The following is a 22,012-nucleotide window of genomic DNA, read 5'->3' on the forward strand; positions in this document are numbered from 1 at the left end:
TTGGGATTTAACTTCCCTATTTACTGCTCTAGCTTTATGTGGCCGGAAGCTGATGTACAGTTGTAGCTCCAGAAAAAGAAGCTCAGAATTTGCTTCCTAGCTGACACAGCAAAAACTGACACTATCCATTCAGACATTTATGAGCTGTAACAAAAGTTCATTTTTACTATAATGCACATCTACTCTTCCACATCCTCAGGAAACACTTGGACATCAGAGAGCCTGCAGACCCCAAGGTGCTGTATGTGAGCACATGAACATCCACCTCAGCCAGGCAAAAAAGGCCACACTGAGTAACAATTATTTCCTCATGTACAACTTATTTGTGCCAAATGATTTCTCTAGATAAAAGTGATTTGTGTTTCACCCTAGTTAGCAATAGGAAATACAGGATGAAGGTACTAACCACTCATTACAGTCCCAAATGGCATAGAGTCTTGCTGTCATTTAGAACACAAGCTGTCCTAAGGACTACAAATTCTTTGGGAGACATGGACAAGCTTCATATTAAATCTTCACAAGACATCTACCTTTTATAGCTCCTCTCTTGGATAAAAGAGGTTAAAGCTTCATCTCCTCCAGTTCTAAGTTTAAGCAGTAACTAATAAACCCCCATCATGAACAATGTTTGGCACTGCAGACTGCACTTGGGTTTATGGAAAAATTTTACACTCTTTTCCACCAGAAAAATGGATACTCTCATTCTGTTGCAGACTGTGTATGTTAATAAAGCGTGAAAACAAAGACTACCTAAAAACACTGCAATGACAGTGAGCCCCATTGCAGCCAGATTTGTATGAACAGTTCAGGCTTGGAAACTCAGTGATCCTGGAGGTCTAAGAAAACACTGACACTTGTAAGTGCCATCAACACAACAGTTAACATGGAGCAGCTGTGATACAAACAGCATACACAGTAACACGTTTTGCCAGCATTGCATAGATAACACTTACTGTAGCTGTTTATTTTCAGCCATGGCAGAGCCACAGTAGGGTGAGATATACATATGGTAGATAGTTATGTCCCCTCCTCTTATGTGATTTTAGAACCTCTCATAAGAAGATAGGAATAAAGTTATTCTTCTTCTCTGAAGTCCTCCCACGTTTGTTTGCTAAGACAAAATCCCATCAGATGTATAAAATATTCCACTAATAAAAAGGAGTTTCATGCACTAAAGTACAATTAATGGACACTATGCAGAGCACACATTCTACAACATATATCCAGAAGTGATCACAAAGTGCTTTGTAGCCAAATTCTTTGAATACCCAAGGAAATCCCATCTGAGAATATCCACGTACACTCAAACCAATCCCTAAAATGCACTAATCCTCTGCTGACAGCTGCTTAGGAGTCTGGGCACAGCCTACATAGCAGCACAAGACTGAGTGTATTTTAAATTGGCTCCTACATGGCCTGGTGAGTTTTTCTCCTTAGTCTTTTTTATGTTCAGTCTAAGCAAAGTCACACTAATACTTCTGCCTAAATACTACGTGTGACTAGTCATGCTATAATTCAGTATCTAAGGGGATTCATGGTCTAGCACATCATCCCTTTCCTACGACTGATACAATCGTGTAATTTGGTGTGGTAACACACTTTAATGCTCTTCCTTCAAAGGTATTAAGCTACTTAAGTCTACATATATCTCACAGTTCATACTTCCTGTACTTTATTTCTACAGACCTCACACTGAGAGCCACTTGGTTCAAATGGTTTCATGCAAGTCACACAGCTGGTGCTACAGCACCCAACACCTAACTTTATACCAAACCATTACATCTGTGTGTATAAACACTGCAGTTTTGCCAATGAAAGGCTCATTACTGGAAACCCTTGGATTGCCACCCTGCTGCTCCACAGGCACAACACATATTTCAAGAGGATAAGTATACTTTCATCCTCTACTGAGAAAAAGGAGCTGTTAAAGTCTATAGAATGAAGAATAATTTTTGTTGCTGTGCTTTCCACAGAGAGCACCAGATGTTTTGTTACTACTGTCCTCCTGTCAGGGCACAATTCAGCACAGTTAATGGACAAATAAACCCACTCCTCCACTCTGGAAGTCTACGATAGTCATCTACAAAGAAGAAAAGTCAGATGTTCAGTGGTTTCACTCCTAAAAAAGGAAGGAGGCAAGTGAAACATGGGAGCACCACCATGTGAGTTAGGGGACTTTTTGGTTTAAAAACCAAAAACTACAACTAGAAAATGACCTGGGGATACACTGCTCTGAGCACCTTCTCCATAAGCAGGAAGTCCAGCAGTTCCCTGAGGAGCTACATCATTGTCCTGGTTCTTCCTAAGAAGAAATATGTGTACCAAGTGTACCCTAATATAACACAAGACCAAAAAACAGGTAAAGGCAGTTACTGTGCTTAACATACACTGAAGGAGAAAGGAAGGAAAGAGGAGAAAAAAAAGTACCTGTCCATGGCTAATTTTTCAGCCTTAAAAAGCTAGCACTTGGACACCAAAAAAAGGATGCTTTCAGTTTAAACAGAAAATTTTTCAGTTGATTGCATAGTTTTAAGATTAGCTGCTGTAGTATTTTCCTTTAAAAACCAACTTTGTAGCTGTTACAGCTGTTTACTGTCACCAAGTAAGAAAAGGAAGAAATAGGATTTTCTGTTCTGCAGGTCATTCTGTTTAACATAAGATGGTAAGAAAGGAATATCCCCAAAAGATGTATCTCAACATATTTCAAACAGATTAGGCCAGTGCTGCCAAACAGGGGACACTAAGAAGCACTGTTAGGAGGAATGAGCATTAGACAGGATCCTGTAATGTAGAGTTGACATTCAGAGAAACAAGTGACTTCAGAAAAAATAAAAGCTGAAGATAAAAAATATTCCCTCCCGTCCTCCCTTTGATAAATAGTTTAAGTGAATGTTGTAAACTTACCAGCTTTAAAGCTGAGCTCATCTTGTTCTTGGCCCTCATAGTCATAGAGTGCACGTACTCTCACCTCCATTGCAGGAGAGGTATCTTCATCAAATGGATTGGTGTCTCCATTTGCATCAGTGGAAGAGAAGGGATTGTTGGACTCTTCATCAGACCAATCTGTAGGGTAGCTTTGGTTTTTTTCATAGCTGCTAACACTGAAAATCAATTTTTAAATTAATTTTTTCTGCTCTTAAAATAGGAGACTAGAAATACCACTAAGATATCAGCTCCCCTAATTAAGCTCAAACTCCACTCTACGGTCTAGTTTTGAAACTTTCTTTCTGGTATCTTCTCACCTATCTTTAGCTGTCAATACCTCATTATAAAAAAAATTAAAATTCTTGCTATACATTTACAAAGTTAGAAAAAGGGAAAACCAACACATACCAAAGACAACCTCCCCACAAACTCAGAAAACTTCTCTATCAAGAAATCTACGTAACCCATGGGATTATTTACTCTAGAAAGGTAAAAGGTATGCAGGTAGTAGATGAGAGGAATGATCTGGTTTGGGATTAGACATCTACATTGCTTTGCAGAACCTTCCTCCCAAGCCCCTATGCACCTCTACAATAGCTTTCAGCACTTGCTGTATGTTGCAATCCACCAATAAATAAACTTCATTATACTGCAACAACTTGATCATGTAAAGAAAAGCTCACTGTTCAGCATGCACATGCCATTTAAGAGTGGTACACCCCTAGTGTGTATACTGAAGCAACAGGCAGCTCTTTGAGAAGGTCCTGAACAAAAATGAATGCAAACTTAAAAGCAGATTTATTCAGCGAGAACAGACAGAGCAGTAAAGCTCCAGAAGCAGTTTCATCAGAAAAAGGCATCAGTTTTAACATTTTCTAGGACTGGTAAAGGAAGGAAAAAAGCAACAGCAGTTCTGTTAGCAACTGCCAATAACCCCGGTAGTTTCAAACCAAAGATCAAGGCAACAGAAATGGCATCTGTTAGGAAAGACAAGTTGGTTACAGTGTTGCTTACAAAACCACTTAGAACCACTTCATGCACTGGTGAGCATAGTGTTACAGAAACCAAAAATAGAAAACCCTGGATAGAGAAAGTGCAAGGGTGAAAACAATTAAAAAACAACATTTCACCAACTTTTTGATCTTATTGTCCTCCTTTTCACTGACAGTACTCCCAGTATCTTCTTCATCTTCAAAGGGATTGTAACTTGATTGTACTGACTGCACTGTGTTACTCTGGACACTAAGACTGCTAATTTGGAAAAGAAAAAGCATTATGGTGACCCTATCTGCATAAGAGTAGAACACTGCCACTGGTGTCCCACACTAAGCAGTTTCTTAGACCCCTCCTTCAGAAAGCTAAACAAAACCCCAAACATCTATCAAGTGCAGCACAGGACCCAAGAAAGTCTGGAAAGTCTCACATATGACACATTCCTCCACAACTAGAGTATCCTTCATGGACCATAACTTCTTTTTCCTATTGCCTGCAGTATAAGGCAGTGAGTTTTTTCTAGCCAGTTTTACTGCTTTTTAAAGCAGCTGATGTTAACAGATTTTATTAATCACATCCAGAATTCTGAAGTGACTAAGTGTTTTGCAAGCTAAGATTTCAAAATACAGTTGTCATTTATAGAGATGGCAAGATAGCAAGAGACTACCAGATTAGCTACAGAAAGTTCAATTTCTCATTAAGCATGGTTTCATTCAGTTCCCAATGGAAAGAGAACTGTGAAACAGTGAGTAATTCCCAAATTAATTTGTGAACTGCAAAGCCATCACTGAAGATGCTCACAGACTAATTATCATTTGATTGGACAGTGAAATTTTGATCCTGTAGAGCTTAGCGCACTTGAAGATAACAATCTTTTCCAATTAGTCCTTTTAGGCATGAAAAGAAATACCTGCTATGTTTGTTAGGCTGTGACACTTGATCTCCAGTCTGATTAATACCAGTCAGAGTCACTCCATCAGAAGCCTTCTTCTTCTCTCTCCTGCTGAGCGTGCGATTGAGATCTGCAGACCACTCCTAGCAACCAATGCAAACCATGATTGAGATATTCCACTGAGTTAGCACATTTCATTTCAAACTGGTTATGGACCATACATCTATACATACAACAGTACCAATAATTCCTATGAAGACTAGTCACTCTAAATGTTTCAGTTACAGTTCTCATCCAGTTCCTACCCTAGCAACACACACAGGTATCTGTGCTACTCACAGAACACCAAGTTTACCTGTACTTCCCTGCTTAGTGTTCTGAACACTTTGAAAAGAACTAAAATGCCAGAGATCTGGCACACCACTGGAGAAACCAAAAGAGGTGGCCAGTGCAGCTCTTTACAGGATGTACTGCGAGGGCTCAGAGTTTCAGATAATGCCAAGACATCAGGCTTTAACAGCTAAACCTTACATTTAGTTTTAGAAGGTACCATAAGACAGAGTTTACTTCTCAACAAGTGCTCCAGGAATGACTTGCCAAGAAGCTAAGTTTTAAATTCATTCTGTATCAATTCTGTCCCTACAATGTGAGCCCTTAAGGTACTTCACTATAGATTCAGTGACATTTATTGGCCTAAAAAGCCATCTATACAAGTTAAGGCTCAAACCAACACAAGACTTGTGATGACACTTGTGCAGTATCCCCTCCTTGATGTTTTGAACCATTCAGAGGCAGATGGACAGGCATGATGAGACCTAAACACAACTCCTACCCACCAAGTCAGACTAATATACAGTCAGGAACAAACAGAAAACAAAGTAGATGCAAGCTGATATCCTATGGTGAGAGATGGTTCCTCTCAGAAGCCTTAAAGGTTAAAAAAAAAGTCAGGAGAGTTTGCTATATGGAAGACAGAATTTGAGAGAAGTATTTTTACCAGGATATGAAAGTTTTGGGAGTTGCAATTACTACTGACTTATACAAGTAGCACAGTCAGTCCAGTCTTAGGTGCTTTCTGGACAACTCTTCAGAGATACGTCATTATTTTAACTTTGTAAAATGCATATTGGATTTCTGAGATACAGACATTTAAAGACCACTGACCTATGCATATTTGTAGTTTATAATGCAATTTCATAGTCATTTGATCATGACTTTTTTTACTTACGTCATCCTTGTAGCATGTAAATAAGAAAAAAACTCGATCAGGAAAATAGTAACAACAGTATTTAACTTGTTAATTATAACGACTAAGAAAAAGAATGGTAATTTCCCCACACAGAAGTAACTGCAGTTCAGTGTTTCAGGCAGAGAAATTCAGCAGTACCATTATGAGTTTCCTTCCTCAAACCTTCTAATCTAAAGTTACTCAGTATTTTAAAAACAAGGGAACAGTGAAACACTCCAGAGTTTATGTTTCCACTCCATTAACTTACTGTCTAGAAATTATTTCAACTAAACCCATGATTCTGGTCAGACAAACTCATTCCAACTCCAGTGATACTCTAGTAGTATGACCTGCACTGATACATTTTGGTACTTGTTTATTGTAGGCGCTGTTAACACAACACTATTTAAACTCCTTTCTTCCAAAGACAGCATTCAGCAATACAGTCACCAACTGGATTTTCATACAGCAGGACTGAATTTTAAATACCAGTTTTCAAAATCTGAAGTATTTAGTTCACACTTTTTCAGTCTTTGCTGCATATACTATAATCACCTGCCAACAACAAGGAGATTCAAATTCAACTCTGACACCAAAGGGGAGAAGAAAAACATAAAGGATAACAGATAGGTGCCAGAGGTGTATCAAATGAGCAATGGGCAATGACTTGAGTAATGACTTTAACTTACCAAAAAAAAATTAATAAATAAATAAAATCACTACAGTTTTCTGTTTCACCCCATTTCCCTTTGAATAGGTGCCCAACATAATCAGTTCCAACAGGCAGGGTACGAGGAGAGCCCAAAGAAAAAAAACCTACTATGACTTGTAAAACCAAAAAAATTCAGTGTCGGAAGGCTGAATTTAGGAGTTATATCAGAAAGAAATATTACAGAAACCAAAGAGTTAAAAACAGACAAAACAATTCGAGGTTTTAGATACTCTGACCTTACCTCAAACTGAGGCCAATTCATTGACATCCCTGGACCTTGGTTAGCTCTAAACCACCGCAAGTCTTCAACAGCATCTGCTGTTTTGATATTCTGCTCCAGTTCACGGTAGATATTTTTGTAACTGCAAAACAAATTTAGTATAACACTTAGACACATGGCAAATCCCCTGCTCAGCTTTTTTTAATGATTTCAGAGTTCACAACAGTACTGAAAAAAAAACTTACAGCAAGACAACTTTAAAAACTATTAACTGCCTGCAAAACAGGAGTAGTCCAACAAGAAAACTTGCTGACAAAACCATAAAATCTGTATGTGACAGCTTTTAGAATTATGAGCCTTGTGTAAGACATTTAATTGGCTGTCAGTAAAGACAGGATTTACACAGGGCTGTATTTAAACTACTGAATGCCAATCTCCAAGTTTCTTGAATTTGAGGTTTGTCTACAAGACAGTAGAAACTTGCTCTGCGCTGTGTCCACAGGACCTGCAAAAACTTGTCTGAATCCAAGGAGAATTTTAAGTGATTATAAAAATAAAAAACCCAAACCTGAAGCAGAGGTAAATGGGTTACACATTTTCCCATGCTGGTATAATATCTGCTAACTTCTTTTATTATTTTAGGTAGTCTCTGGTCTTACTAACTGTGCTATTTGTATCAAACATTATGAAAAAGAACATTACTACTTTTACTTATCTCTTGGTGCATTTATTTTTCATTAGCAGAATACAAGTCATGCTGAGACAGCTTTGATCCCCTGATCTCAGACTAGGCACATGATGTATTCGTTGTAATGACCAATACAATAGGTTTATAAAAGCCACCAATATGGCGCAATATGGAACTCAGAGGATAAAGAGATCTCGACACAACAGCCACAAGGCTTAAAATAGGAGACACGGAGCTGAATTAAGCTGGGCAGCAATCCTAACTATCTGCCTACTCTGAGAGTAAAAAGAACCTGTCTTCCACAGCAGTTCCAGAAGAACTTTGAAGCAACCCCAAATTAAAATGATGCTAAAATCAGTGATCTTGCCCTTACCTATTGCTTGCTCTGTATTTGTTCTTGCCTCTATGTCACCCCCTTGAGTTCTGCCAGCATTAACACTTGTGTGACTGCTAAACAAGTCAGTTTGGAACACCCATCAGGGCTACAACCAGATCAGATTCTTCCTTTTCTCCTTGTAATTGAAGTGATAACCAGAGCACATATGAAACTCTGCTCTTACGTGTGGGATGTCAAATTCCACTAGTGTTACAGCACTCACTGCAAGTATTCCTGGGTCTGTCTTATCATGTGCAAGAGAACAAAAACTCATAACCACTACCCAGCTGCCATACCAAAGTAGCTTCATATCAAAATGGCCTGTAGGAGTTGGTGACATGCCACATGGGCTGACAAAATAAGCTGCATGAGCTCTGTTTTGAGTTCCCTAGCAGAGGTTTAGCTCTCTTGGAATATAGTGAGCAAGACTCAGGCAGAAAGAACAAAATGCAAGGGATACTTTATACAAAAGACAGTATAAAGAGCAGACTTTAAGATAAGCAGAAATTAAGATGGATAAGAGTTCACCAATGATCAACCAAGAGATCCTTAACATTTATCTCAGGTTAAAGTAATTCCTTTAGACTGAGCTCTAGTATTTTAATAATAAATGTGCTTAAAACTACAAATTTCATGCTGTCTTACACTAATAAACTCTAGTTTGTTCTCCAATAAACATGCGAGACACATAATACAGTAAACCCCTCTTTTCCTAATCTCTGATCCAGCATTTTTTGAGTCTAAGCTCCAAATCCTTTCTAATTGGTATACATTTGATTATCAAGATACAACAAGAATGAGAGTTTCTGGGTTCATTTAACACAGTGTTAAATGAAACTAGCAAATATTAGGGATAGATGCTGATCTGATCTTAGGCAAAACAAAGAACCAAACCCTTACTTACACTTTCAAGTTGAAGGAACACACGAGAAACAAATCAGATTCCAAACTCTGATCTACTTCAAGCATTTACTACTTTTCCCTGAAAAGTATTAAGCATTAATTCTGAAGTCTTAGACAGTTTTACCTTGCAACATTAGACAAGTCCAGGTGTTTCTGAACTTCCAGTAACACTTCTCGGAAGAAACGTAAGCGTTTTTCCTCAAACTGCTGGCACTGCTCAAACACCTGCTCCATGTTTTCCATATACTGAGGAGTAGCATTATCTAATTCTTTCAGCGATTTTTCATACTTTTCTTTTGTCTGGGGGTAGAAAAACAAACCATTAGCAATATATTTTATTACTACCCTACATTACAGATTTATCAGTGTAGCAATGGCCAAGATTCAGACCAGAAGTTCCCAAACTGCATTCTCTTTTCATGACCACTGTACCTACCTTAGGCCACACTGAGAGTTAGCTAAGGAAACTGCAGAACAGTTGCAACAAAGCTCTAAGCCTCTTCTCTGGCTTTTTAACAGAAACCATGAAAGATGTTGATGTAATACTAAAGACAAAGGAGCACCAGAGTAAACCAGAGCAGGCAGTCTTTCAACTCACTGCAGTTACTTGGAGACCTTTATTCTTCTCCCTTAGTAATTTACATAGTCACTGTGAGTTATGACCAAACCCCCAAACACTGTGCACATCCTTGGGAACTTAAATTGCACGTGTTGTAAGCTCAGTGAACAGACAGAGCCTCAGGCTCTGCACTGATTTCCAGCAGTAGCCCACAGACAGGAGTTACAAGATCCCACCCGATGGAACATCAGCCTTCCAGATCCAGAACAGCATTCAGAGGGAAGAGACATCTTTGAATAAGGCCACCTAAGAAAAGCCTCCAGGTACAGCCCATTGAAGAGAGAAACTAAACTGGGCAACAGAACTGCATATATTTACTCTCTAAAAAATGCATTTTGCAGTCAAGAATGACCAAATGTTCAGATGCTGTCAGCAAGTTTTAAGCATCTGTCTCACAGCCCCTCAAGTGAAACAGTCAGCCCTCATGACTAAATGAGTATTAGTCTGTCCAACAAGTCTTCTGGCTTACTGTGCTTAGTTCCCTGCTGAAAGTACTTACATGAAACAGAGGCAATACATTATTCATTCTGCAGAGAAGATGAATTTGGCACATACATAGGATTAGGAGAAAACTAAATTTTGGTACAGGACAATAACTGAAAGTGAGTTCCGCTGCTGTTCACAGCACTTTCAGAGGAAAAGCTTCAATATCCACAAGGTTGAAGGGACTGTGTACACTCAGTATACCTTTAGTACATCTTGTTTGCTTCGCTCCACTTTGTCTTGTAATTTCTTAAGCTGCTCAGGATTTAGTGCTGGATCAGCTTTGCTGTTTGTTTCCCTGGACACAGCCAGCTTCTCCTCCTTGCAGGCCGCATGGTATGCTTTCTTTGCAGCTTCCACCTGCAAAGCAGATTGGAATATTTGCATCTGGGACCATATACAACAACCATCAACTATCTTTTAGCCTTAAAATCATGTTGCAAGAAAGAGAGTGTCAGGTTTTGTTTCGGCATGTTATTCCTTTTTTTGGTTTTGGAATGATTATTTTTTTTCATTTAGGTCTAAGGAATGAACTTAAGAATCAACATAAGAAAATTATTGTGGTACTTGTAAATCAGCATTCTCTCCCCATACAAGAAAAGTCACACATACAGCTTAGAGAAGTGTTGAACAGACTCAATAAAAGGTTTACAGAGAGTCCCCAAGTGAACAATTTTCCCTTATGCCCATGTTCTCCTGCTCCCCTTCTTCTACAAACCTGTTATTTAAGAATGATGTTACATGACAGGGGAAAAAACCCAAACACATTTCCCCTGCTCATTTCTCTGAGCAATTCATAACTTTCAAACACATGAAATCAGATGCTGTTTAAATGATAACTTAAATTCCACTTTTTGCAGAGTTTCACTGAAGTCACCAAGATTAGGAGAGACCAAGAGAAAAATACTTATTTTCAGAAGAGGACAGAAAGCAAGAGATCTTTTTGAGAAAGGAGGGTCCAGCAGAGAGAATAGGGAGTTTACTCCCTTGTAGAGATTTGAGACATTAATATATTAGAACACAGGATATCTAATACATAATCTACTGCTGTACCTCTTTCAGCTTTTTTGCCCAGGGTTTCTGAGCTTTCCTAAATCCATCTTCTGCTTCTTTGGTTTCCTTAAATCCTCCCATCATTTGCTTATGAAAGGCTTCCTTCTGCCAGTTCTTGATTTTTTCAAAGTCTTCATTCATCAGTGAACCTTTTACTTCTAGATGTAGTTCACTCACTTTTTCAGCTTCTGACATAAAAGCACACCAAGCCCTTTCTACTGTTCCATACTGTGGGCCTAAACACAACAGAAAGTGTCATTCTCAGTAACCATCACCCACATGGAACTTATATTCCCAAGAAACTACCTGAATCTATTGATTTATATTCACTTACAAACAGCAATATTGATGCAAACCTAGAAAAAGGAACAGTTTCTTTTCATATAAATTTAGATTACAATCTTTCACACCAGAAAAACCAGTATTCATTCAGTCTGGAGTCCTCTCTGTACCATGATTCTTGGTATTCCACCTATTAGCTCCCCTTTGAACTACCTTCCATTTCTCCATACACTTTTTGGAACATGGAGAACCATGAAAAGACAAACTGTTTCAGAACACATTAACATAGTCTGGCCTTCCATTACAGCAATGCCCAGGTCTTTAATTTCTAATCTTTCCCCCACAACCACTGCCCCCTTGTTATTCAGAATCACTTTTCAAACCATTAGTGATCTAGAAACAGACAGTTCACTAGAACATACCTCAGTAACAGAGGCAAGATTCATCTGCTGCAGTAAGAAACTAGCAAACTTGCAAAAGAGCAGGGAAAAGCTTGGTCATTTGTCACCTTACTGACCCTCCTGCAAAGACTCCCTTATAGGCTAAAAAGCACAATATTTCTACTTTGTACTTACCAAAACAAAGATAGACAGAAACACTTTTTTTCTATTTGAGCAAGTTTTCAGAGTCCAAAAGCAGAAGGCATTACCTTTCTCCACGAGTTGTTTCCACCTCTTGGCCCATTCTGTAAGCTGCTGGGCATAGCCCTTCTCTATCCGTGCCCGTTCGTGGATACAGTTCATAAGGTCATTGCAAAGCCTGTGCCCATCGTCGATTCGCTTCACCGTCCGCTTGTAATTGCCAACCTGGGAAGAGACAAACACTTAACCATTTCTGCTTGGAAGCTCTGAAAGCAAGACAAATCTATAATTAACACAAATACTGTTAACTGAGAGCAAGGTAATCTTCTATCATAAGGTTAATTAATCTTAAATTCAATTAATCTTAAAACCTAACTGCAAAGGCCACAAGACCTGTAAAAAAGATGCTGATTTTTAAAGTGAAAGCTCTATTACATTTCATCAGTCCTCCAATTTAATTATGGGCAGTAATCACAATTGTTCTGCATTATTATTGCTTGGTAATGGAGAAACTCAGCAGAAATGTAGCACTTCTTTCCCACTTCTATGTTTATTATCCAGTACCTAATACCTTAGTTGTATGCTGTGTATAATCTTTCAGGATTAATAAAACTGTGAAGACATGTGAAGGAGTATTGAAACTCCTTTGCCAAGCATAATCAGAGTGTTTGTTTAAAAATGCATTATGGGAAAAGCATAACCACTATGTAGACTGCAGAGACTGGAAGTGCATCACTGCTGACAAACCAGATAGCAACTACTGCCAAAGTATCCTCTAGAATTTCATGGAGGAAGATCCTGACAGCAATGACAGAGTTCCCAGACCTAGAATCAACCTGTGAATACTAAAGAAAAAACCCATAGTTGCTCAATGTGCAAACTACAATAGAAGGAGGATATGGAGAAAAATGGACACTATATAATGAACATCCATTATATAATGAACACTCCCCTTTCATTCATGTGTTGGTGCAACATGGAATAACCAATCTAGATGACTGAAGGGAAAAAAGCCTTATACTGATCCCAGAGTTATATTCCCACCGAATTCAAGGTCACCCAAGTTGGCTTTTGTAAACATTAAACAAGACCTAAGAACTCTGTTAACAGAACTTGCATAGCCTATTAAATATCACAGCCAGTTTCTTATCTGCTCCAACCACCTGACCGAAAAATCAAGATTAGCAGTAAGGCAGTAGATTAAACACTCTAATACTTGCAGTATGTTAGCAATTTTTATGTTTGAATCATACTTGCTTCACATCTGACTTACAGGGAAACATCCAACTTTTAGGTACACATTTTTCCAGAATTTTGCTGGCAGATCTACATGCAAGCTCTGTACTTGAGGGAAAAAGTATGTAGGTAAATACTCTTATAAGGGAAAAAAACCTCTGTAGTAAATGCTCTAAGAGTGACTGTACTGATGAACACAGACACATGTTAGGACTCCTCATTAATGCAGGGGAAAAAAATAAAATCAAACCCATCAACGACAGGACAAACCCAATTATTTTAGACACTGGCCTCAAAGAATTCATTTGGACATGTTTTTTGTTTAGGACTAGATCCATTTCAACAGAGAAAAGAAATGTAGGTAGCATCTAAGCAAAGCATTAGTTAACAGTCACTGATTTGTCTAAATCCTGAAAAGAAATGCAGACACATCACCCCTGGCACATTTACACCTAAGACACGATATCCCTGGAGATAAAAAGCTATCAGCATCACAAACAAGCTGACACCAAAAATCAAGACAGTCAATGCATCCATGTCAACCAACTGTATCTATGAGCAAAAAGGTATGAAAAATAACCTCTCCTTTGCAGGATCAACAGGAACTGAAGAGCAGGAGATTTCCAACACTGTACAGTAACAAATACAATATATATATGTAATTGAAGCATTAAAGAAATTAAGTACCTCCAAGAATACTTTCCAAAGCCTTTTTAACAGAAGGCAAATCATTCATCTGCTCAAAATTACTCCAGCTGTAAGTTCACAGTAAGGCAGTCTGTTAAAACAGGTTATGCTAGCTTGGCACAACTACTGAAGCCTTGTATTAGCACCAATTTGTGTCTCTAGTTATGTGTCATGGGATTTATGTCTCTAGCAGGAACATTTCCTTTCATAAATTTTCACTATTAAACTAGCATTTTAAATGCTAATATTGAACAAGAGCTGCCTGCCCTGTGGTATATTTAATCCTTTCACTTTGTGTTGTCTGAGCAAATTCTAACCTTGTGGTTATCTCTCTGCAGCAGCTGCCAAATTTCAGGCAGGTACTCGGAGAACTGAACTCAGCTAACCCATTATGGTCTGTTCACTGTTATCGTACAAGGCACCTTTGAAGAGCTGCATGCAGAGCACAGATAATTCACCCTGGCTACCTCCTCCTCCACAGGAGGGCTGAAGGCACCAGGATCACAGCTTAGAACCAGGATAAAGAGGAACCAGGCCTACAATACCAGCAAATAACAACCTGGCATTGCAAAGAAAGCCTTCTATACTCATGTTTGCCCTATGAGGAATGCCAGAATTCTGGAAATGCAACATTTTTCTGGGTTCCATGACAAGGAATGTAAGTTATATAACTTGGCATCTAACATTTTAAAAAAGCTAGCACTTTATTTCAAAAAGTTGCATTTTAAGTTATGTGCACTGCAATGACAAATTTCAGAGAAGAATATGCAGCCTGTTGCTGTAGGAGACAGATTCAGAGCTATGAGAACACAAGGTCCCTAAACTACAGAGCCAAGTAAAGGGAAAAGAACTCTAGTCTTTACGTGGCCAAGGCACTACTAGCTTAACTGGAGCTAAGTTAAAACAAACAGATCGAAAAACTAGAAACACACCAAAACCACCCTGAACCTAAAAACACGACTTGATACATTGTTTTATTAAGGACTGTTTTCTCCAATTATCTGAGGTAGATGGCAAACTTCTGCCAGACTTCCCCTTCTCAAGACATTCGAGCTAAAACAAAAATGACAAACCCTTTTCTTTGTAGCAACTGACCAGGAACAAACCAAACAAAACCTGTGTGTTTCTTTGTTTCAGTCCCAGCCACTTTTATGTAAGGCCTTGCAATTTCAGACTTCTCAATTAGCCCAGTTCAGCACATGACATGTATATGATTTTGCTAGTTAGAATAATTTTCTGATCACTCTGAGCATTGGGCTATTTCCTGTTAAACAGCAGACAGCTAAGACTTGAAGTTGTAAGTTTACTTGTCCTACAAAAACCATTTGTTTCAGGAAGGTAAATTCTAAGCTTATAAACTTTCTTACAGTTTCAGGAAGACTTGGCAATATTTAAAAACTACATTCCACTTTCATTTTAGCATCAACACTACATCCAACTGAAAGAAATGGTTTATTACAAGATACCAGATTCAGTCCCTGTTCACCCTCAGTTGTCAGAAACTTCAAAAGGAAATAACCAAGAGTTTCTTTCTTCAAAATACTGTTATAATGGTCATTTTTGGACACAATTAGTGAAAATTGTGATTCACAGATTTGTGTCACTCTCCGTGCCTTTTCTATGCTGAGTTAACCATCAGTTTCCCCTTTTCCATTGCAAAAAAATACTGAGCTTTGCTACTGCTAAGCCTCAGCTGATCCCATTTTGCCCACTTCTCTCTCACAGGCATTACAGATGCCTCCAGGTCTCCACTTTGCCTACTCAAGAAAGCATTCTTCCTCATTTTGCTACTTCCTCTCATGCATGAGCACAGCAATGTCACCTGAATCCTCTGTCAAACCAAAGACTCAGGGAATCTGCAACAACCAGAGGAAAAATACCCAAGCACCTTGTGATGAGGCATCCAGTACTACAGTCAGCAGCCCAGCACCTCTCCTTTGTTACCACCACCAGGTGTACTGGGGTAGCCAAGCACTGGCACCGATACCATATTTAGTGGGAATATTTAGGAGTTTACAACCCCATTATTTCACTGCACTAAACACAAAGGAAGAGCCTAAATTGATGTAGGCTCCTTTATCTCAACTAAGATTATTTTTTTTAAAGTATATTTCCAGAGCAGCACAAAAGCCTATGGAGTTAAACAGCCTTTACAGGGTCACAGAATGAAAAGAGTATTTATATTCATTAGCAGCCCAGAAAGTAACAAATGTTCAGCTACTGCTAAACTTCAGTTAGTTAATTCTAGTGCATTGTGATCATTGTTATAAGGACACTTATTTCAGGATTTTCTAATGCCTGAAGAAAGCTGTGCTGTCAGCTCTCTTCAAGTTTGCAGAGTTTGTTCATAACAAGTCAGCCTCTATGAACTGGATCCATTGGAAAGAGAGTCAGTCACCACAGCATACACAAGGGTATTTTTAGGGGCAAATATTCATAGGCAGGGAACAGAATAAGCTTTGAAGGGTCATAGTCAAACCCACACACACTGATGGTTAACATGGGGACACACTATTTCCAGCATTCCATTTAACCACGAGTAAAATTTCTTTCCAGCTACGTCAAATGGGAAGTTTCCAAACATTTCAACCAGGATTAACATCTATAACACTCTGGGGCTTGTATAAATAAAAAGAATTATCTTGGTCCACAATTAGCATATACACAGTCCAAGTACCTATAAGCTCTAGCTCTGAGTAGGTTTGGTAAGTTTACCCATATAAATTCACCACTGGTTGCAAGAAAAATCCTGAGGAAGGTCTTAAACGCACACAATCCGAAGCCAAATACACCAGTGAGCAAACACCTGGCAACATAAATGGAAAACATCATATTGCTCAGTGTTAGGAGATAAAAAAATGCATATATGACAGGAATCTACTACTGCAGAGTCCAAATATTTTTAAATTGAAAAGCAAAACAGAAGAGTTTGCTTCATCAGCAAAAAGCACTCACTGACAAGCAACTGAAATCCCTCAACATTGGAACAGTTTCTCAGTATTCAAGAGTGAGTTTTCAGAACTTCTCCCTCTTAAACTTGATGCACCCAACACCCCATCAACAGATACCTCATGTAGACCTTGGCTGACAGCAGTAGGCATGAAGCACAGGTATGAGGAGTACCAAATGGGCAGGTCCAAGACAATGCAGCTGGTGGGAGGGATGTCCCAGATCAGCTGCCTTTGGTACCCTGAGTGTTGGGTTTGGGCCTTGCTTTGAGTTTGTTTTGGTTTGGGTTTTCTTTGTGGGGGGATGGGGCAGGGGAGAATGGAAATGCATACAGTGGCCAAATTTGATTTACCCACACTACACAGTGGGCCAACTTCCACTCTCTGAGCGAGCTGAAAATCTTCTATTGCTAGAGTATTCTCAGCAAATACTTCAAAATGCAACAAAAGGCATGTGTTCAGCCCTTCCAAATGCACACTGGGTCCTCTCCTCCACGGCAATCACTCACAGGACTAAAATAATGCCAGTTGCAGGTTTAGCAGCTGTTGAGAATGACTATTTCTGTTTGGGTAAGTAGGTGTTTTCACGGGGCAGTTAAAAACCCCTGCACTACATGGGGCTCCATACTGCTGATGCTAGCAGAAAACAAGGGAGAGAAGGATGCACATCGAGGGTACAGGCAGCACACAGGCTGTGAGGGACCTACAACTCCTTAAAAATAAGTATTTCCAAAGTATTTCCAATAAGTAGGTGTTCCTTTTGAGGTCTTACCTTAAAAGATACGCATACACTTCTGCTTTGATCGCTAGGTGTACTTATTTATTGGCTTTCTCGCCTTCACAAGTATTTAAGTGTACAACAGCACTGCTCTCATCTTGCTCAAGATATATTTGTTTTACTATGCCCATACTACTGATTAGTAAGCATAAGGCTGGAGCTTAGGAAATAGAAAGCCAATTTTTATGATGCATTTTGCTCATTATTAATATATAAAATTCAAAACTGCATCAAGTAGAAGAAGGTTTGTCCATTTCCTGCATTTTACTAAAGCAATGTGATCTTGGAACTAACCAGTTCTGTCACAGTCTATTTTTGGATGCAGAAAGTGGCATGAATGACTATGGCAAACTGAGATGCATTTACAGCAGTCATATAAACGTTTAGAGTCCATATGACCAATGAGAAAGAAATTCAAAGGTTTCAAATTGCACATCAGGTTCCAAAGTTTCCCCTTTTCCTTGGAAAACTTATTGTCACTCTGCTTCAGGCTATCAGCAATAACCTTGGGTTACCCGAAGCACACCACCCTTGTCAGCTAAGTAACACAGATGAAGGAATTTCTTCTTGGAGCATATCAGAAAGATTCCTCAGTCTTAAGAATTTCTGCCCCCAGAAGAGCTATGATCTTAACCAGATGTACCAAGGTACACCGAGGCTTGGCAGAAAAATAAATGGAGAGAGAAGCTTCCATTTCTCAAGTAAATTAAGCCACTACAAGTGAAACCTTGATGAAATCCTCAACTGATAATGTGGGAATCACATTTCAGAAAGTCCTTTCTTCCTATTTTGCAATTAACTGTTCTCTAAGCAACTTTTATAAACAACGTACAAAATTCTGACTCCTAAAGTACTTTTATTTAGTAAACACCTGGACAAATTAGAGAAAAAAGAGCTTTTTTCTCCTGAAAAATCATGCTGCTAGAAGACAAAAAACCTTTAAGTAGCAGCTCAATGTAACTGTGAAAGTTGCTGCTTTTTCCATGTCATGCTAAACAAATATGTAAAATCCTGGAAGCCTATTTTTTTTTCAGTCATATCAGTTGTTCTGATACAAGACACTACCTCTGCCTAAGCCTTTCCCACACACATTTTTTGACTGCTGGAACTACAGAAATTCATCATCAAGAACAGAAGTCCGAACAGCAACTTCTCCAGTTCTCTTTCAACAAGTCAACTACTTCCCAACCACAAATCAGAACCTGGTAACAATACCTATGCTGTAATAAAAAATACTACCCTTGAGAGGAAACAAATTATTATTCGTACTGGATTTCAAGCATTGAACTTTACTCTTAATGCAGGAACAGGAAGTTTCCATGAACAGTACTGAAATAGCAACCTAATAAAAAAGTTTAACAGATGAAGTAACCTGCATTGAATTGCTCCATGGACAGTCTGAACATATGCAACCAGACAAGGTTAGAGCAGTCCAAGTTTAGTACCATGCAACTATACACTATAGGTTCAAGTTCTTAAGTGTGATCAAACTGATAGTAATTACCTTTGTAATACGAAACCCTAGCAAAGGCAGTGACAACTCCAAAAGAAATCAAAGCCTTCTAGAGCCAGAAAACTGATAGAGAATCAAGTGTTTCAGTTCCTACAGACAATGTTATATGAAATTTCTGTCAACGGCAATAGCAAAAAACTTTGAAGTTCACTTATCAACATTTTATTAAGTGCAGTTCTTATCAGCTCAACAGAACATCAACTTTCAAGAAAGAGAAGTGGTTTAGTTTCAAAGATATGCAGTAAGAAAAACAGTTTTCACAGTGTGTTCTTCAGATAGGTCCCACGCCCAGCCACCTCCCTCTTTCCTAAGTGTCTGTCAGGAAAAAGATGAGCTTTGCAGCACACTCCAAAGGTAAATAAATCTGAGCTATTTTGGCGTGTGAGGGAACAAACTCCAAGGCTCACCCTGCCAGACTGCCTCTTCTCTGCCACGGCCAAGTTTGAATACATTGACTGCTTTCAGCTGTGGCAGTAAAAATAGCAAGGTGGCTTTCAGCAAACTGCAAGCTGACTCTAAGAAAAAAACCCATTATGTCAAATATCTTAAAATGCCTCTAACAAAAGAGCACAAATGACAGACTCTGTGGTAACAAAACAACTTCCAAATTCATTAAGAGTTCCTCCTTCGACCCTTTTTATAGATGGGTACAGTGTTTCCCTTTTTCCAGTCACCTGGGACTGCACCTGACTGCCACGGCTTTTCAAATATCATTTTAACAGAACAACGTAGGTGGTTATCGATCAAAAAAGAGAAACTGCAGAGAAAACCCTGTAAGGAAAGACATGGATTGTAACACAGAAGTCTAACTTTTCCTTATCCAAGGATAAATAAAGGTATACTCATGCATTACACATTAGCCTTCTGACATTGCTTATGAAACAGACTGCAGTTGTGACCTTTTGGAAGGAATACACAGAAAAGTCAAAGAAGCAGGCTTTAAGAAGTAGTGTTTACAAACACCCTCAACCCCCCTATAACAAGCATCAAAACCATCTAAATAATCCTTCATAATAGTCCTAATTGAGGTTAATTGCTATTTCTCATCATCCTTTATTGGATTTAATTCTTTAAGTTCACAATTGTCCAAACATAATAATACTGGCTTACAGAATTCTTATTCACTCATCTTTTATACTTCCAGACATGATTATTTGATGGAAGACAACAGTTTGGTACTCAAGTCATGTTCTCCTGCCAAATACATGATGCCCAACACACACACACACACACACACACAAAAAAAAAAAATCTCCTTTGGTCCCCTGTTTTTTTTCTTTACCACCTCCTTATCTTATTTTAAAACACTTCTTCTGAGGAAGCCTGCTCAGGGAGTTGCCTCAGCATAAAATAAAACACAGTGTAACTGAGATTGAAAGGAACCTCTGCAGTTCAACCCTCTGCTCAAAGCAGCTGTGACAGATCAGACTGCTCAGGACCCCATCCAGCTGAGACACCTCCACAAGCAGAGTTCCCACATCCTGTCTGCAGTCACACCACAGAGCACCCCTGCAATAAAGGGGGTGAAGGCTTAGAAGACTGTGATTTTAAAAGAATTTCTTCATAAATAGGATAGACATGTTTAACATAGTAGTGAATACATCTCCTCAAAAAATGATCCCTGTCTACCGAACATGAACCTCACTGGCATTAGGTCTTTCAGGTAATGTACTAATAAATAATGGGAGATCTGCACCAAAATGCAGTATGCCTCACCACCAACAGCACAGCTTGGTAGTCTAGAAAAGCCTGCACTTAAAGGATGCACAGTGTCGGGTCACCAAAATCTAGCTATCTTACATAGGTCTCTGGCAACAGAAATATTCAGATATGTTCCCCCTAGCCACTTCCATGCCTGCTGTAGTTCAAACCCAAAAGAGCTCCCTCTCAAATAGCAGAATGTTGTCCTACTGAACACAGCATACTTACCTCCAATTATGCCACTACTGACACTGCCAAACCTTTCTTTTTCTTGGAAAACAAAGACTTCATTTTGTAAAAGGCTTTCTGCTTTATGAAGTTTCCTTTCTGTAGAGCTTAATCAAATTATCGTAGCATCTGAAAGGCTTCTTCAGATTGGGGCAGCACAACTGACTGGTATTACCAAGTGCTTTATATTATCTTTCTGCATGTATATTTTTATTTTGAGATAAGCATAACTTCTCTCATGAAAGTTTACACTTATATCTAGACACACACAGGAGACATGCAGTACATTCACACACTATCTTACATTTGTACTTTATCGACACTTAAAGCAACTTTACCAGTTACTTTAGATTTAACATTGATCATTTTAAAAGCTACCCATGCACATCTCCCTTTGGCAATAAAACCAGACAAACGTTCAATCCTGAATTGTATATCCTACCCAAATGGCTGAGCCGCAAGTTCGTGCCCATTAAAAACCCTTGACAGAACTAGGTCAAAACCTGACAGGTAATGTCTTCCCTGAAGGCTATTTCTGCAGATCACAATAACCAAAGGTGTCTTTTATTGCAGCTCTCTCCACATAAAATCAGACTTTTGCAGGAAGAGTAAGAAATACAATCAAAATATTGTGTCAAACATTTGGATTACCTCCCAGAAGCTATCACTAGAAACTTCTACTCCAACGGAATCATCATATACGCCAGACATGTCTACGTGTGAAGAGCTTGGAAGTATTCAGAGCTTCAGAACACCTTCAGAATCTGTAAACAGATAAAAATTATTTATGAGCACCATTAATGAAAAGCAGTTCTGAAAAGAAAAATTATGTTAGACAACATCCTTCACTTTTTTGACATCTAGGGATGCCAAATGCAAACAAGAGGTAACCACACAGGGCATTTCTCAGCAGAAGACTGTCCTACCACACCAAGTTCTTGGCTTTTATGACATTTGTTGTCCGGA

The 22,012-nt window shown here is 38.8% G+C and overlaps 1 protein-coding gene across 4 annotated transcripts in view; it reads right to left on the bottom strand.

Annotated features, from left to right (window-relative positions):
- The window catches only part of PACSIN2 (protein kinase C and casein kinase substrate in neurons 2), a 24,364-nt gene extending 2,547 nt beyond the window's left edge, over positions 1-21,817 (bottom strand). The window contains exons 1-9 of one of the 4 annotated variants that reach the window (XM_009072487.1): positions 21,698-21,817; positions 12,024-12,180; positions 11,093-11,328; positions 10,244-10,399; positions 9,062-9,237; positions 6,992-7,112; positions 4,829-4,953; positions 4,060-4,173; positions 2,905-3,101 (exon numbers count right to left, since the gene is read on the bottom strand). In XM_009072487.1, the coding sequence (XP_009070735.1) occupies positions 2,905-3,101; positions 4,060-4,173; positions 4,829-4,953; positions 6,992-7,112; positions 9,062-9,237; positions 10,244-10,399; positions 11,093-11,328; positions 12,024-12,180; positions 21,698-21,757 (1,342 nt within the window). In that variant the 5' untranslated portion in view covers positions 21,758-21,817. Of the gene's footprint in view, positions 1-2,904; positions 3,102-4,059; positions 4,177-4,828; positions 4,954-6,038; positions 6,045-6,991; positions 7,113-9,061; positions 9,238-10,243; positions 10,400-11,092; positions 11,329-12,023; positions 12,181-21,697 lie in introns of all 4 variants that reach the window. The other 3 variants (XM_009072486.1, XM_009072488.1, XM_009072489.1) reach the window with 3 other exon arrangements.
- Between the last annotated feature and the right edge of the window lie 195 nt (positions 21,818-22,012).

This window comes from Acanthisitta chloris, unplaced genomic scaffold (genome assembly GCF_000695815.1).
Source record: "Acanthisitta chloris isolate BGI_N310 unplaced genomic scaffold, ASM69581v1 scaffold1944, whole genome shotgun sequence".
Lineage (NCBI taxonomy): Eukaryota > Metazoa > Chordata > Aves > Passeriformes > Acanthisittidae > Acanthisitta > Acanthisitta chloris.